This window comes from Lucilia cuprina, chromosome X, assembly GCF_022045245.1.
Source record: "Lucilia cuprina isolate Lc7/37 chromosome X, ASM2204524v1, whole genome shotgun sequence".
Lineage (NCBI taxonomy): Eukaryota > Metazoa > Arthropoda > Insecta > Diptera > Calliphoridae > Lucilia > Lucilia cuprina.
The window spans coordinates 946858-964259 of NC_060949.1; the positions used below are offsets into that span (position 1 = coordinate 946858).

Sequence of the window (17402 nt, forward strand, 5' to 3'; positions counted from 1 at the left end):
AGCAGCAGAGAACAGAATTCAATTCAAAATAAAAGTATAATAATAAAAATACTACAAACTATAAAGTATATGCTAACTGTCAAATATTTATTATCGATTTTGACAGCCAGCATATATTAAAGTCTATATATAAAAAACTATCAACTGTTCTCCTACATTAATTTTGCTTTCTCAAAAATTTTTAAAAACATCGCGCACAGAACTTGCTCATTGCGAGATTTCAAAATTTTTAAAAAAGAACTAATTTACTGTCCTTGGAAAATATGAACAGTCCTTGAATTTTGACAGAGAAAACAAAACAACTTTTAATTTTGAATTGTTCTTTAAAGAGTAAAACCACCGTTTTTGTCTCTTCATTGTTTCTCAAATACATCCATTTATACAAAAGTATGTTTAAAAATATTATTATAAAGGTTTAAAGGTCAAATATCGTTAGATATACAAAAAACATACCCAAATAATTTTACTTATTAAAATATCCAAATCTTCCTCCAATAAAAAAAATTCGGAATTTGTTAATGGTAAATGGAAAATGTCTACTGGAGTATACATACTTTTGTACAAATGAATGTATTTGAGAAACAACGAAGATACAAAAACTGTGGTTTTACTCTAATGAACAACTCAAAATTGTTTGTCAAATTAAAAGTTGTTTTGTTTTCTCTGTCAAAATTCAAGGACTGTTCATATTCCTAGGACAGTAATTTTTTTCCTTTTTAAGAATTTTGAAATCTTGCAATGAGCCCAAATTTTTCATGATTTTTTTCAGGAATTTTTCATAATTGTTTCAGATTTTTTTTCAATTGCATGTAATTTTTCAAATAGCAAGAAAATCGTTTGAAATTTTGTATGGTTTTGTACTTAATAAAATGCCCCGAAGCCTTTTGCGTCTTTATACCAGGGGTTGTAGTGCCAAAGTAAAGTGTGCCCAAAATTAAAGTTAAGAGTTCTTAAAATCTACTGCACATGGAAAAATTAAATCAACTAATATGAAACCTACCTACAGACTATTTATAAAATATTAAAGGTCGAAAAATCGACTTTTAATTAAATGAAAAAAGTCGAAATGTCAACTTTTCATAAAATGCAAAAAGTCGACTTTTCATAAAATTCAAAAAGTCGACTTTTCGTTTCAACTATAGAACCCTAATATATACGGGTGATAGGGTAAAAAAAATTTTGCTGACGCCAAGTTGTTACACATACACTATAGGTTTAGTTCTTCTTTTTATAACGAGCAATATCAGTTAGTTTGCTCTCAACTTGAAAAGCAAAATCAAATCAGTCAATACCCGGTGTGCTTCGCTACACCAACTACATAAAACTCAAGCTCAACCGATTTACCCACCCACAACAACGGCGTAACAAACAACAACAGAAAACGATGTAAAAGAGAATGAGAAAATAAAAAGAATCTCTTCCCCAAATAAAACAAATGCAGCAAAAATATTCAAAATCTTACTGGAAACAACATCAAGACGTACTAGGAGTCAGTTTAAGAGTAAAGCCAAGAAACCCAAAATCAACAAAGAGAATCAAGAGAGTGAGGAAACAGACAGCAACATTATAGAAGAATAAAATAAAAAATAACTTATTATGGACCGTTTGGTCCATAATTTCCAAATATTTGTTATAAAATATTTATAAAGTTGCGTCAAACAAATGCAATATTTATTTCATGTTCAGACTTGAATAACTATTTGATGGTATTGTTTTGTCAAACAGTGCAAAAATAATTTGGTTCATACACACATGTTTTGCAGCCACAGTATATCGTATATTTTCATGCAAGAAAAAAACAATTTGGCAATTTGTTTTAATTTTAACTATTTTTATTAGGTTTAAAATTAAATTTTTATAATAAAAGTGTATAATATTAATATATAACACGATTGAAAAAACATTGTTTGTCGAATCTGAACATAAAATATTTCATGTTAACAAACAGCAATGCGGATGATTTTCATAAAACAAATTGATTTACTGGCAAATAAATATTTTCTCATTGTTTCATCAATGTGAACACCAAAAGTCAAATAATTTACGTCATTTTGGTAAAATAATTATTTGATCTTGCAAACCAAATGTAAGATCAAACAGCGTCAATGACAGCTGTTCTTTGTTTATTTTCTGAAAAAGAGTGTTATCACCTCATACAAAAATGTAAATAGTCGCTTATATGACTGGTTTTATTTTATTTTTTGTAAAATATAGATCTGAGACAAATTTGTGACATTTAATTGAAATTCAAGCAATTGCGTAAATTAATGATAATTATTATTTTTGTTGTTTGTTTTGTTATTTATTGGTTGGTAACAACATACTATATATAGTTATACTACATAATATTTGCATCTATAGTCTAACGGTTCCCAAATTACAATTAAATAAGAGATACTGTTATCTCGGAGTATGAAGTTAGGCCACATTTCATAATTCAAGGACAAGCTAATCGCAGATTTAAGTTTGTCAAATTGTAAACAAAAGTGTTCTTGTTTGGAAGGACTAAAATAATATATTTCCGAAACAGAGGTGACTCTTTATTCGTCATCAATACGTTAATCCAGGTAATTTAAAATATAAATATTCCATTCCGACGTGATACACAGATTATAACTTGATTTTGTCGACCAATATTATTAAATTAACATCAGAAAATCCATAAATAGTCAAAACCATGAAGTAAAATTCACAGTACTTTCGCAAAGAGTTCAAGTCATATATTATGCGGATAAACGCATTCCGCAACAATGTCGAAGAAGTTCAACTTTCTTATATTATTTTCCCGAAAAATTAGCTAACATACTCAGATTATCCGTCTGCAATCGCAAAAAAAATTGCAACGTGACTTTTTAATCACATGTCGACGATATTTAATGAAGAAACCTTTTCTTTACCTGTGAACGTGAAAGATTTCACGATCATAAAATTAAACATCATGTTAACAATGAAGTCATTCTATCTTCAAAAACAGGCAATTGAAACTTCTCTGAAATATTAATTATTCTCAATGTACGGGAATATTTTATAGAAATGACATATCTACATCTGTTTGACCTTGGGATTTATGGACTATGACAATTTTCGGATGAAAAATTACATATTTAGAACAATTAGATATTAAAATATGTATGGGGGTCCGCGAATTTAAGTAAATTCCTTAAGGGGTCCGCGAAGTAAAAACCGGGGGAACCGCTGGTCTAGTCTATAGTCAAGCTATAGTTTAGTCTATAGATATAGGCATTGATGACCTACCCCTATTCAAAAGTTCATCGGTCCGGCTCTGGCCAATTCTCGCACGTATTGTTAATATGCCAATGATAAACGTTTTTCTTTTAGGGAATTATGTTGGAATACAGAAACCACATGACATAAAGTTATTCCTTCACGATTTTGTTAAAGAAATGAAGAATTTGATTAAGTCTGGATTTAAATTCGAAACATACAATATTAAAATAAAAATTCGAGCATTTCTGTGTGATGCGCTTGCCCAATCATTTGTATGTGTGGTAAAAGGTCATAATGCTTTGAATGGATGTAATAAGTGTGATCAAATAGGTAAAAGTGTCATGAAAGTTACCACTTTTTTAACATCTGTTGGAAAATTACGATCTGATGAAGATTTTCGTCAAAGAATTGATCAAATTTTTATCATAAATCTTTTTTAAATAGGGAAATGTCTTTAGAGTCGATAGGTATAAAGATGATAACTCAATTCCCCTTAGATGTTATGCTCCTTATCGATTTAGGAGTGACGAAAAAAAATGTTACTAATGTTGTTGAATTCTAAAACCACTGAGTGTTTTATGCAAATCTATAATCGCAATGTCTTCCCTGTTAATTCCAAAGGAATTTATAAGAAAACCCAGATCTTTTGACGAAATTGCTAGTTGGAAAGCAGTTGAGTTCCGCCAGTTTGTTTTATACACAGGACTTCTTGTTTTAACGGCAAGTACGAGTGACGTGTTCTTTAACCACTTTTTATTATTGTCAAGTGCTTACAAGATTATGAGTTGCCCCCTTTTATTCCAATCTAAGAATGCTAGTGCTCATATAATGTTAAATACCTTTGTTCTGAAATTTGGGAATATTTTTGGACTAACAAGCCTAACTTATAATGTACACAACCTTTTGCATTTAAGCCAAACATTAGAAGAGTACGGCAATATCTCTTATATATATACGTATCCTTTTGAAAACTGTATGAAGGATATCAAGAAAGCGGTAAGAAAACCACACCAAATTGAACAACAAATATTTAATAGATTTTCTAAAGTCTCATTATTAAAACCAGATCTATTTACTGGCTATAAAGAAAATTGTAAAGTTCGTTTTCTTTCGATACAGGATATTTTAGTTGAAATATTCCTGATAATTGTTGTTTACTTGGTAGTGATTGCCCTGGCGAAATATTAAAATTCCTCGAAAATGGTTGTATTGTAATCCAAAAAAACTTCTTTCTCGAGCCAATTTCTTCTCAGGATCTTGGAATTTACCTTGTAAGTCCTGACTCCTTTTATGAAGAAATTTTTAGAACAGATCAAATATACGCAAAATTAGTAAATATTCCGTACAAAAATGAAAGGTATGGGTACATATTTGTTTTCATAATATTTAAATAATTATACTTCCATTTAGAAATTGTTGAAAGCCAGAAAAATGCAATGGGAGTTTTAAAGGGACAAATTAATGATTTAAAAGGTATTTAATTGTATTTAAAATATTATAAATTGTATTTGATTGTACATATACTTTTTCGTAGAAACTATTGTAAATCTAAATAAGGTCATCGTTGGATTAGTATCAGAGGTAAAAACCACGCTAAAATGTGATGTTACACAAGGTCATTTTTCAACAAAATATTCTAATTAGTCAATTGATATTGTTATTAACATATACATATTTTTAGGTTTCAACAATTAAAAGCACTTTAAGCATGGAGGGATTAAACAAGAATCTTACAAATTTATTAGATATAAAGTTGTTGATCGATTTTAATGTTGATAGAAAGCAGGATAAAAAACGTCTATTAGATTTCCCGAAGTTTGTAAATGCAATTTATCGTAAGTATTTTTTATAGCTTTAAATACTTTGTGTTATAATATATACATTCTTATATTTACAGAATCTCTTAAAGTAGACGGCCTCTCTAAAACAAAATTCCTTAATAATTTACGTATACCATTTAGATTAAATAAAAACCGTTACTACAAGAAAAAATGTTTGAAGAGAAAGGCTGGAACTGGTAAAACATTTTTAAACAGCGAAGAGAATTCAGATTCAGAAAACATCGATCATTCCTTCAAGAACAAGAGGAAAATTGATAATACATTTTTAACTGAAGAGGATTCAGATTCGGAAAATGTTGATCCAGGTATAGCTGAATAAAATCATTAAACGTAAGAATCAAAATCAATTTTGTTTTAGAAATTTCTAATTTTATTAAATATCATCTGAATGTTTTTAATTAAAATTAAAACTTTGCGAATAAGCATAAGTAGACTTTTTAAGTCAGTCCATTATAAATAATCATTTTATAGTAACTAAACGAATTTGTTTTTAAGTATTAATGAATTTTATTATTTATTATTACTTTTTATTACTATTAATTTGTTTTTTATTAAAGAATTTATATTTTGTTTTTCTTTGCTTTTGTCGACATTAATTTAATTTTTAACATAGAATGTATTTTAATTCATTAATAATAATTTCCAATAAAAATAAACATTTCAGACGGATGTTATTATTTCATAGATTCTTAAGAAGCGTGGAGAAAGGGTTTCATATAGGCAATACTGTAATAGCTTCACATCAGCTATGGATTCACGTCTTCCTGAAAAGCATTAGGGAAGAGCTTTTTGTAAACAATGAAAGAAGTAATGTCATAGAAACATGAAATAAGTGCTTACTTATAGCTGTTACTCACAGCTGAATGTAATGAGTGAAAACAGGCTTCATTTTTTAAAAAGTAATGCTTCCAAGTGGGAATTCGCTATATAAAAATCATGCCTTATCGAAGCAGGTTTGTAAGGGAGAAAATAGCTTCGTTCCCTTACAAACCTGCTTGCATGTAAGCTCCAATTTTTACTTGGATGTTTCTTAGAAAAATTGAATTTTTCATAAATATATATTAGTTTTGGAACATAACATATTCGTAGTATTTATTGAAAATTTTATATACTTTCAGATCAAGCTAATCTCAGATTTGTAGAAAGTTTGAATTGCAAAGTCTTGATAAATAAAACTTGTTTTCGAATGTACACAAATGAAATATCCACCATCAAAATATTGTAATGTATTATGATTATGACTTCTTGCCTCATTTTTGTCCAAATTTGCAGCTCAAATAGAATGTGTCTTCTAACTCGCACTATCAACTTACAGATACAGAATGTGCATACTTTTTGGGTCTATTACCAACATTGTGATGTGTGAGCATGGAATCATTCCAAATAAAACTTTCAAATACGTATAAAACTAGCTGAGCTGAATTTTGTTTTACATAAATCAGAAATAAAATAAGGTCGTAATTGACAATTTTATGAAAATTGTGGCTTAAAGAGAAAATAAAAACATTTTTTGAAGCAACTGCCGGATTTATTTCGTAAAATCCCGGGTTTCGGGATATCCTAATCCCGGGTTTCGGGATATCCTAATCCCGAAAAATCCCGGGATTTATTTTCCAAATCCCGGGATTCGGGATTTACTAATTTCGAAAATCCCAGGATTTTCGGGATCGGTATTGGTATCCCTAATATGAATTAAATACAAAATTTCGTCTTGAAAACTGTTACATAATTTAAATTTTTCATAGATAGATAGAAATTGGCTAACTTACAATAATTTGCTTGACAATCTCTCATACGTAATATATTGTTAATCTGGAAAACTATTGTGGTTGTAATTTTCAAAAACGTTAAATGGGGGTTTTTATTTATACTAGAGTGTAAAACAGATATTGTGTATCCCAAAGCATTAGAATAATAATTATTTTTTAAATATAAAAGTATATCATGAATTCCATGAAAATCAAATAGGAATTGACCGATGGTCTTCAGATTTCTTTAATTTTTTGTAAACACATACTCTATTAGACACATAAGACATATCAACGTTAAATTCTTAAAAATTTAGAGATACGCGATTTTTATGCCGATTTTAATTTGTTCGAAAAGTACAAAAAATCAAAAAGGTATAAAACTTTGAACCTTTATATCTTAGAGTTTATATTACTATGGATGAGCTCTTTCATTTAAATATATTTTTTATTAAAAAGTTTAAAATAGTTGATTTTTTAAGGAAATGCTTTTTTTGAATGCATTTTTAAAATCGTATTCCCTGTTTAAATTTTTTAAAAGTTCATAAGTCGATTATTTGAAGCTTTTTATGCAAAATAAAAAATATTTTGTTGTGACGTTCATTACATCTTTTTTTGCCGATTTTTTTAAAATGTTTTACATTGAAAATTTTTAAAATTTTATTGATATTTTATGCATTTAACAGAATTTAAAACTGCTTAAAAGACATTACTGATCAGAATTGGTATGTAAATATTTAAATTCGATTACCACTAATGTACACATTCATAAAAATGCATTTCTAAATAATATTTCTTAAGATAAATGTATTTTTGATGCAAGTGCACCTTGAGAGCGTTTTCCAAATTGTTCTCCCTATTGATAGTATTTTGAAATATCATAAATCAAAACTTGCTATTTTTTATATTGTGTATATAATTTTTTTTCTTAAATGAATATGCAACATCATTTTTCGCGATATTATAAAAATAATTTTTTTAATTTAAGTTAGTTCAAATGCCCATAAAATCTATATAATTTTATCAATAATGCTCTTACAAGATACGTTAAACATGGAGTAAAATGTAGAAAATGCACCCAATATGCATTTGCAATAAAAATGCATTTATCTTAACAAATATTATCTAGAAATGAATTTTTATGAAAGTGTACATTAGTTGTAATCGAATTTAAATATTCGCATCCCAATTGTGATCAGTAATGTATTTTAAGCGATTTTAAATTCTGTTAAATGCATAAAATATCAATAGAATTTAAAAAAAAAATTCAATATAAAACATTTAATAAAATCGGCAAAAATAGATGTAATGAACGTCACAACAAAATATTTTTATATATTATAATGTTAATTGCTGTGATCACCATTTATAACAGTGTTTTCGCAGTTTATCACTGAGTGAAACCTCTATGTTAGGTTTTTTTTTAAGTGGCTGGAGAAACCGAAAAGAAATTTATGAAATTATGATTTTTATACCCTTCACCTTCATGAGAAGGGTATATATAAGTTTGTCATTCCTTTTGTAATTTCTATAATATAATTTTCCGACCCTATAAAGTATATATATTCTGGATCCTTATAGATAGCGGAGTCGATTAAGCCATGTCCGTCTGTCCGTCTGTCTGTCTGTCTGTTGAAATCAGTTTTTAGAGGACCCCAGATATCGGCGAGATCCGAATCTTCAATAATTCTATTAGACATGCTTTCGAGAAGATCGCTATTTAAAATCAGCAAAATCGGTCGGTAAATAACGGAGATATGAGCAAAAATCCGAGACAACCTCTGAAAATTTCATAAAAATACAACACTGTATATCAGTCACGGGCAAACACATACTACCATGTGTATATTTGTGTGCGTTAAGCAGCAGAGAGATGACTGCACGTTATAAAAAAATGGTGGTACACTGAGAAAAGTTTTGAAATTTGTTTTCTATTGCAAATACTTTTTACGACGAGAAAAACTCATGAACTTTTGGGCATTTTAAACAAAAATGGAATAAAGGGAAAAAGTTTTTCATTTAAGAAAAGTAGTAGTATCATCTATCTTTTGCCAAAATTTTTCCCCAGATTCCATAGGAACTTCAAAATCATTACGCATTTTATGCAATTCTTCGTGAAGAAAAGCATCTTGCTCTTCTATTTCACATCTAAGGGGATTATCATGTATTTCTATTGTTTTTTTATAAATTTTAAGTCTTGAAATCTGTCATTGTAATTCTTTTTTATGGACTCAACTATTTTGGCGTATTTCTGAATACAATCAAACGTATTAAAATTAAATTCTATGAATATTGATGAAGTTTTCTTAAGATTTGATATACTATTACTTTTTAATTGATTTATTAAGAGATCTAATTTTGTACTAAATTGGTGAATAATTCTATTCAAATGAAATATTTTTATATTTTTACCTTGCAGGCATAAATTAAGGTCATTTAATATCTCGGTAATATCACATAAAAATGCGAAATCTAATAGAAAGTCGGGATTTTTAAGACAATTAGTAATGTGTTTTGTATCTTTATTGGATAAAGTTTTTAAAAATTCGAGTACTTCTTTTCTTAAATGGAAAAGTCTTTCCAAACTTTTGCCTCGACTTAGCCAACGGACTTCGGTATATAAAAGTAAATCTCCATAATCCGAATTAAGGTTTTCTAGAAAATCTTTAAATTTTCTGTGTGTCAGAGAATTGTGCCCCCCTCTTATTATATTTATTATTTTTACAACAACATCCATTGTATTTTTCATACCCAACTCTTTGGAAAAAAGAGCTTGTTGGTGTATGACACAATGGAATGCTGGGCAATTTATTCCATTTTTGTTTAAAATGCCCAAAAGTCCTTTATTTTTTCCTCTCATTACCTTTGCTCCATCCGAACATATTGAGGCTAATTTATTTTTTGTCAGCAAATGCAAAAACATTAACATCTAATGCATCATACAGAACTTGTCCTGTTACATGACCATGAAGTGAAACCACTTCAAACATTTCTTCGAAGCACTCTAAATTTGCATTAACTGTTTTAATACAAATAATTAACTGGCAAATATTATTGATATCCGTACTCTCATCTAGAGAAATCGAAAAATATTTGCAATTAATTAATCTTTCTTTTGCTGACATTTTAATAAATTTGCTTATATCTTCCGTTCTTCTTGTTATAGTACGACGAGATAATGGTATATCCTGGCAGAGTTTCATAGTTTCATGGCATTTTTCTCCAAAACAACTCAAAATATCTGTAGTTAAATTTAAGAAAAAAAAATGCCATCCTCAAATGGGCGACATTGTTTTGCTAACGATAAAGCAACTACATAAGATGCCTTTTTATGAGGCAATGATTTTTTTTTGGCTATTTAAAGGAATATTGTTGCAATTATTTGCTGTTGTTTCATTAATTATAAATTTTAAGAAAAACTCTGCTTTTAATTGCAACAACTTTACTTTTCTGTCATGTCCCCTAAGGTCATTTAAGGGTCCATGGCAAGTTTCATAATGCCTTTTCAAAAAAATAAAGCTTTTCTACATATAATTTTATAACATACGACGCATTGTGCCTCACCGTCCATGTTTTCTATAAAAATAAAATCATTTTCCAAATTTATATCAAACATTTTGCTAGGTGTAATAAAAGAGAAAAAATCATAAGCATAAAAAAATCCGCAACGTGATCTTGCTTCTACAAAAGCTGAACAGCAACTGATTTGATTTTGATCTCTGAGATCGTAACAAAGCAACAAACAAGTGGTCATTTTAGTAAAACACAGACACACTAATACACACAAGCTTATAGTGTAGGTGTGTCAACAAAGCGTCAGCAGAATTTCTTGGCCTATGCACGCGTGCATTAGAATTTCAGTTTTGCTCGTGACTGCTGTATATAGAAAAAGATGTACACGTGTGTGTAGATGTATTTGGTTTTATTCAGCTGTGTATTTTTTGTATGTTTGGAATCCAAACATACAAAAAAATACACATCAAAAAAATATGATTTGCAATTTTTGTTAAAATAAAATAATTTTCCCTTTTGTTTTGCAAATATATTTTTAATGAATAGAAAAAAGTATTTAAAACGTTTTCAATTATATTAGAGTAGATTGTGAGTTATTGTACAATAATTTTTATGCGAATAATGTAAGTTTGAAATTTAACACTAACACAAATTTTTTCCAAGTGCTTTTTAAAACAAATTATTTTACGATAAACAAAAACAAAATCTACGTCTCGTCAATGTTTAAGGGCCCTTCAGACGATCACTAATGAAAAAGTAAAAAGAAATTCCATCCGTACAACAAAAAAGAGAATAAAAGTCGTATGATTTATATTTTTTGTGTTCACACGATTGGTATAAAACAATTAAAAAGTCAGATGGAAACAGCTGTTTCACTTTTTTATGCGTGTTTACATAAAAATACACCCCTGATCTAATGAAACCAGCATGTTTTTAAATCATTTCAAAAAATGAAGAGAGCCATACGACTGTCAAATTTTCCATCTGTATTCTCTCTCAATGTGGGATGGTTTCATTACATATTGCGTTTAGACGATCCTATCCGTACTCTTCTACACAAAATTTTGACAGATCATATTACTTGTGTGATCGCGTAAGCCGGCTTTACCAGCAATGAATACGAAAGTGTTGTTGTTTTACTCTTGTTTGTATACTTTTAAGAACAACAACATCGTATTGCAAGTGTTAAGCGCATATAAGTGTATAGAAAACACACTGTCTATAGCTAAGCGAATTTACAAAAACAAAAGAGTACCAAGCGCATAGGGCTTGGGCACTCTTGGTTTGGATGCTGTTGGCGTCATTGCGTTGTTATTATACCCTTCACCTTCGTGAGAAGGGTATATATAAGTTTGTCATTCCGTTCGTAATTTCTATAATATAATTTTCCGACCCTATAAAGTATATATATTCTGGATCCTTTTTTTGATGTAATAATAACTTAGTCGCGAAAAAATTTAAAATTTCTAAAAAATGTTTAAAATACACTATGGTGAAGGGTATTTTAAACATATATTCGGCACAGCCGAATATAGCACTCTTACTTGTTTAAACATCAAGTTTTTTTAAAAACAAACAAAAAATCGCTTAAAAGCTCATCATTTAAATTGCATACTATTTTTAAAGTATTAATTTTAGAAAAAAACTAAGTTTTGCAATACGTTTTTATAAGTTTTTTGTAAATTTTTTTATACAAAATGAATTTAAAAGAATTTTGTTTTAAAAATGATTTTTGAACTAATAATTTCTTAAAATGCGTTTCATTTTCTTTATAATATAAAACCATATACATTACGTAAATGTATTATAAATATTGCTAATATATAAAAGTTTTATAAAATAAAAAACAAAAACCGGTTAACCGATTTTTTTATACAAAATCGTATGAATTTTTTTACTTAAGTCAATATTTCACTAGCACTAAATATTATTTCAAAAAATATATTTTTCAGTAATTTTCAGAAGGTTACTGGTAGTGAAGCTTAGTGTTAATGTTATTTTTGTAACTATAACTCAATTTAGTGGTAATTAAAAATTATAACAGTCACTAACAAAAGGCTTCAATATTTTTTTTGCACTAATTTTTTAAAATGAGCAGAGGTGTGAAAAATGGATATTTGATAATAAAAAACAAAATACACAAATATTTTTATTATTGTTTTGTTATTTTATTTGAAATAGCAAAATATAAATAACTCAAAATAATGAAAATTTTAACGAAATCATAAAAGTCAACGAAAATAGAGCCCATATTTTCGCTGATACGCTACAATATTTATACGTACCCTGCAGTTCGACAAAGAATCAATGCATCCGAAAAAGATAGTGATTTCCACTAATGTCTATCCTGATTAACTCCAATTCGTCTTTCGTCACTGGTGTACTCTTTGTAAACGAGGGTGAAACCATCACACATTGAGAGAAATACGGATGGAAAATTTGATTGTCGTATGGCTCTCTTTATTTTTTGAAATGAGTCAAAAAATAATCAGGTCGCATTAGATCAGGGATGTATTTTGTTAACACATGCAAAAAAAAGTGAAAACAGCTGTTTCCATGTTACTTTGTTATTGTTTTATACCAATCACGTAAACATAATAAATATAAATCATACGACTTTTATACTCTTTTTTTTTGTTATACTGTTTGAATTTGATTTTACTTTTTCATTAGACTTTACATACGTTGAGTGTGATCGTGTGAAGTGACCTTTAGCATACACTGGATTAATGTTGTCTTTTAGTCAATTATTAAGTACTACAAAACGAAGTCTTGTGCCGTATTGTATTTAGATATCTAAAATTCTGCGAATTGCTTATATTTTCAGCAAATTTACTAAATATTTAAAAAGTTTGAAATAAAATATAAAATGTTATTTGGAACAAATATTTTAAATTCAAAATTAGATACTTATTTTGTATTTTTCTTTTCATTTTAAATAAAAATATTTGAATAAAGTCACAGCACAGTGATCACGGAATTATCCTAATTGAATTACGATTATTGAATATATGTAGATACATATATAATAAAAAATTATTTTGGCTTAAAAAATTTAATAAAAAAAGGAATTAGACATTAAATAATACAATTTTTTAAAATATACATCTTTTAAAATAGAGAATACATACTTTGATAGTGATGACAGTATGTACCATACATATGCAGTTGCAACGATAACGATATCTCAAAACCATTATTTATGAAAAGAATAAAGAATTTTTGTAATAATATTTGTATTAATGGTGGACTCTAAATGAATCGCCAGGAAGTGTTGAAAAAAGTTTCATAACTTTTTTATTATATTCCAAAAGCGTGTGGGATCAGATTATAATCTCATAAATATTTACTGAATATGCGTGGTATTGTAAGCTAATGTTAATTTTCATTAAAAAATGTGTTAGTTCAAATGTTATCCCTAACCTAAAAAATACGAAATGTATAAAAAACAATTAAGAGTGCCATATTCGGCTGTGCCGAATCTTATATACCCTTCACCATAGTGTATTTTAAACATATTAGTTTTAGAAAAATTTTTCCGACTACATTATTATTACATTATTATTATTACAAAAGCAAAACAAAATGAACAACAACAACGCTAAACGAAATAAAAAACAAAATACACAAGGCATCTAAACCAACAGACATCTAAACATACATACCGAAATACACAGAAAAACAAAATAAACAACGCAATAAAACCAACCTACATCCAAATATACGAACAGAATTCACAAAAACAAAATAAACAACTGAGTTGTAATTCAGGTCTGAGTTGGGGAACAACTCTCGCGTCATCGTTTTTATTTCTTAAGGACGGTCAGGCTTGTGCTTGTTGCTAGGCTTTCGACAGAATTACTTCTCACCCCGCACTAATTTAATGCACTACTTCGTATAACTGTTCTAAGTTATGCGCTGTCTTCATTAAACGCGTGCTTTCGTTTTACCTCAGAGTGAGGTTATGTTTTTTATTGGTGGAGACCATAGAATACTCACGATATAACCTGGTGGAGACCATTTAAACTCAAATATAAACTGGTGGAGACCATTAAAACTCTGGAACTTTTTTCTGGTGGAGACCATTAATACTTTTGATGAAATCAAGTCCGGATGCTCCAACTTCCTATATGAAGGTATAGGTCGGTTGGTGGGGTTTTCTCTGGACAAACGTGTGATAACCTGGCAATATGAGTGCTTGATGCACCGCCATCCTAATTAAAACCCAAAAAAAAATAAACAACTCAATGACGCCAACAGCATCCAAACATACAAAAAAAATACACAGCTGAATAAAACCAAATACGTGTACATCTTTTTCTAACCCAGCAGTTCGACAAAGAGTCAATTCATACGAAAAAGGCAATAATTTCCACTAAGTGGGTTTTTTACTTAAGTATGCTCGAGGGTAAAAAAAAAAAAAATTGTATATCCCAATGCATCAGAATATGAATTATTTTTTAAGAATAAAAGTATATATTAAATTTTAGCAAGTAAGAAATAAATAGATCATTAATGTATTATTTTAGAATTTAAATGAATATATTATCATCAAGAGAAATTATAATAAACTTTAAAGAAAAATTTTATAATTTAGTAACTAAATAAATATTTTTTTTGGTTATTATGTATTTAATTTCGATTGGGGTGGCGAAGCACATCGGGTATTAGCTAGTTAAACAATAATTGGTTTATGTATATCTGAGGCGAGGTACAATTCAACTTAAATGCTTTATTATGAAAACTAAACACATTTTTTTGGTATACATTTTATTCGTATTATATGGTCGGCCTCTCCTGACTATAATTTCTTACTTATTTAATTACAGGTATTAAAATTTCACTAAATATTTGTTTATTTAAAACTTAAGAAATAAATTTTTCGTGAAAATATATATTTCAATTTTTTTGTGAATTCATAAACACATTTTAAGGAAAGCTTTGTTTTGTTTGGTAAATGAGTATTGTAATTTTAAAAACTCTTTTGGTTTTTGTAGAAAAATTTGCATTGGGTCTGATTTATATACTCTATCGAATATAAAATTTCCTTTATTTCGAAGCACTATATATTTAAATTTACAATAATTTCTGAATTTGAAAGTCGTTTTCAATTTAAATATCTAATATTTTTCTAAAGAATATATTCTGCAGAAAGAAAATCGAAAGTAGTAAATTGAAAAACAAATACTTTTATTTCATTTAATTTTTATTTGCTAATAATAAATTCAGAAAAATAATTGTAAATTTTATTGCCTAATCTTTCAATAAAACTCACAGTTCAAATATTTAGAGTTTTGAATTTAACAAATTTACCAAGTATTGAATATTTTAATTTAACAAATACATATTAAGACACCTATATATTTTACTTATAATTATCTCTGATATATTATCAATAGTTTTCCCAATTAAGAACTTAACTACTCCTAGAAAATATACCATCTAATAAATTCTTTTTATAAATTATGACACTTTCTAAGCCCAAATACTAAATATTTTGGAAATAAAATAGTTTATATAAAAATTGCAAGAAAATTGTTAGCAAAAGGAAAACTGTAATTTTCTAAAAACAATTTTCATGTCCAACAAATATATTTTTTTCCTGATTATAAAGCAATTAATTTTACTTTTATAAAAATATTAAAAGTTTTCATTTTTTTTTTTTTTTTTTGGAATCTCAAACTTTAGAGGAAGTTTGTTTTTCTGTATATTAATAAACTTATAGTTTCTAAAGGTATTTTCAGACTACAATACTGAGTACTAATACTTGTCAAAATGTTTGTATCATAATACAATTTTCTAGTCTAAACATAATTTGTAATTAAATTTTCAAAAATATTACTGATGTTTTTGACATACGGTCGGTATTCATAAATTTTTAAAAAAAAATTTAAAACTTTTTATTTGCATACATTTGGTATGTATATTTTATAATAACAATAAAAAACAAAAAAAAACCAAACAATCTGTTGCGCATCACTCCTGACGCCACATCAGAAACACTTCTGGACGATTGTCAGACGAGAATAAACATTTTACAAAAACAAAATACATTGATTTCGAATTTTCGACTTCTAGAAACATACTTTTAAGTTACTTCGGATGGTAGCAAGAAGAGTGCATCCATTTTACTTAAATAAAAAAACATGACTATTGAATTTTTTCAGCTGGAAGTATACGTTTTAGTGACATCTGAATGATATTAAGGCGAGAACACACATTTTACAATAACAAAATGCATTGTTTCCGAATTTGTATCTTCTTGGTTTGTATGTTTATGTCACTTCTAAAAGACAGTTTGAAGAGTGTTCAAAAGACTGTTTGTTTTTTACGCTTTCACGGCAAAACTTCTGAACCGATTTACATGAAATTTGGACCGCTAATAGGTCTAGCCCCAAAAGGAATTGGAGGCTATATAAGGAATAATAGGCTATTTTTACGCCCACTTTTTGTAAAACTATTGTTGCACTAATATTCCAATCACAATATGCAAAAACTACTAAACCGATTTACCTGAAATTTATGAAATTTTACTTTTTTCTGTATATATTATATATATATATATATATATATATATATATTATTATATATATATATATATATATATATATATATATATATATATATATATATATATATATATATATATATATATATATTATATTATATATATATTTCGCCGGTTGCTTAAGCCAGCTCATCAATACATTACAGTGAATTTATTTAAAAATTGGGGTTGAAAGCACGATAAGAAACTCTTTAACTTATTGGAAAAAGTTGTTTTGTTTTCTCTGTCAAACTTCAAGGACTGTTCATATTTTCCTAGGACAGTAATTTTGTTCTTTTTAAGAATTTTAAAATCTTGCTATGAGCCCAAATTTTTCATGATTTTGTCCAGAATTTTTCATAATCGTTTTAGAGTTTCTTGTAATGTAATTTTTCAAATAGCAAGAAAATCGCTTGAAATTTTGTATGGTTAATGGTACGTATTTTTGTATTTAATAAAATGCCCAGAAGCCTTTTGCCTCTTTACACCAGGGGCACTACAGTTCAAAGTAAAGTGTGATAAAAT

The 17402-nt window shown here is 27.9% G+C and overlaps 1 protein-coding gene across 2 annotated transcripts; it reads left to right on the forward strand.

Annotated features, from left to right (window-relative positions):
• The first annotated feature begins 3356 nt into the window (after positions 1-3356).
• LOC124421334 lies at positions 3357-5654 on the forward strand. Of its 2 annotated transcripts, none has more exons than XM_046956341.1 (5): positions 3357-4585; positions 4639-4701; positions 4763-4809; positions 4910-5063; positions 5126-5654. In XM_046956341.1, the coding sequence occupies exons 1-5, from the start codon at positions 4579-4581 to the stop codon at positions 5386-5388; spliced, it is 534 nt and encodes a 177-aa protein (XP_046812297.1). In that variant the 5' UTR covers positions 3357-4578; the 3' UTR covers positions 5389-5654. The 2 variants fall into 2 exon arrangements, with proteins under 2 accessions (XP_046812297.1, XP_046812301.1); XM_046956345.1 differs by having other exon boundaries at positions 3366-4585; positions 4763-4843.
• The last annotated feature ends 11748 nt before the right edge of the window (positions 5655-17402 follow it).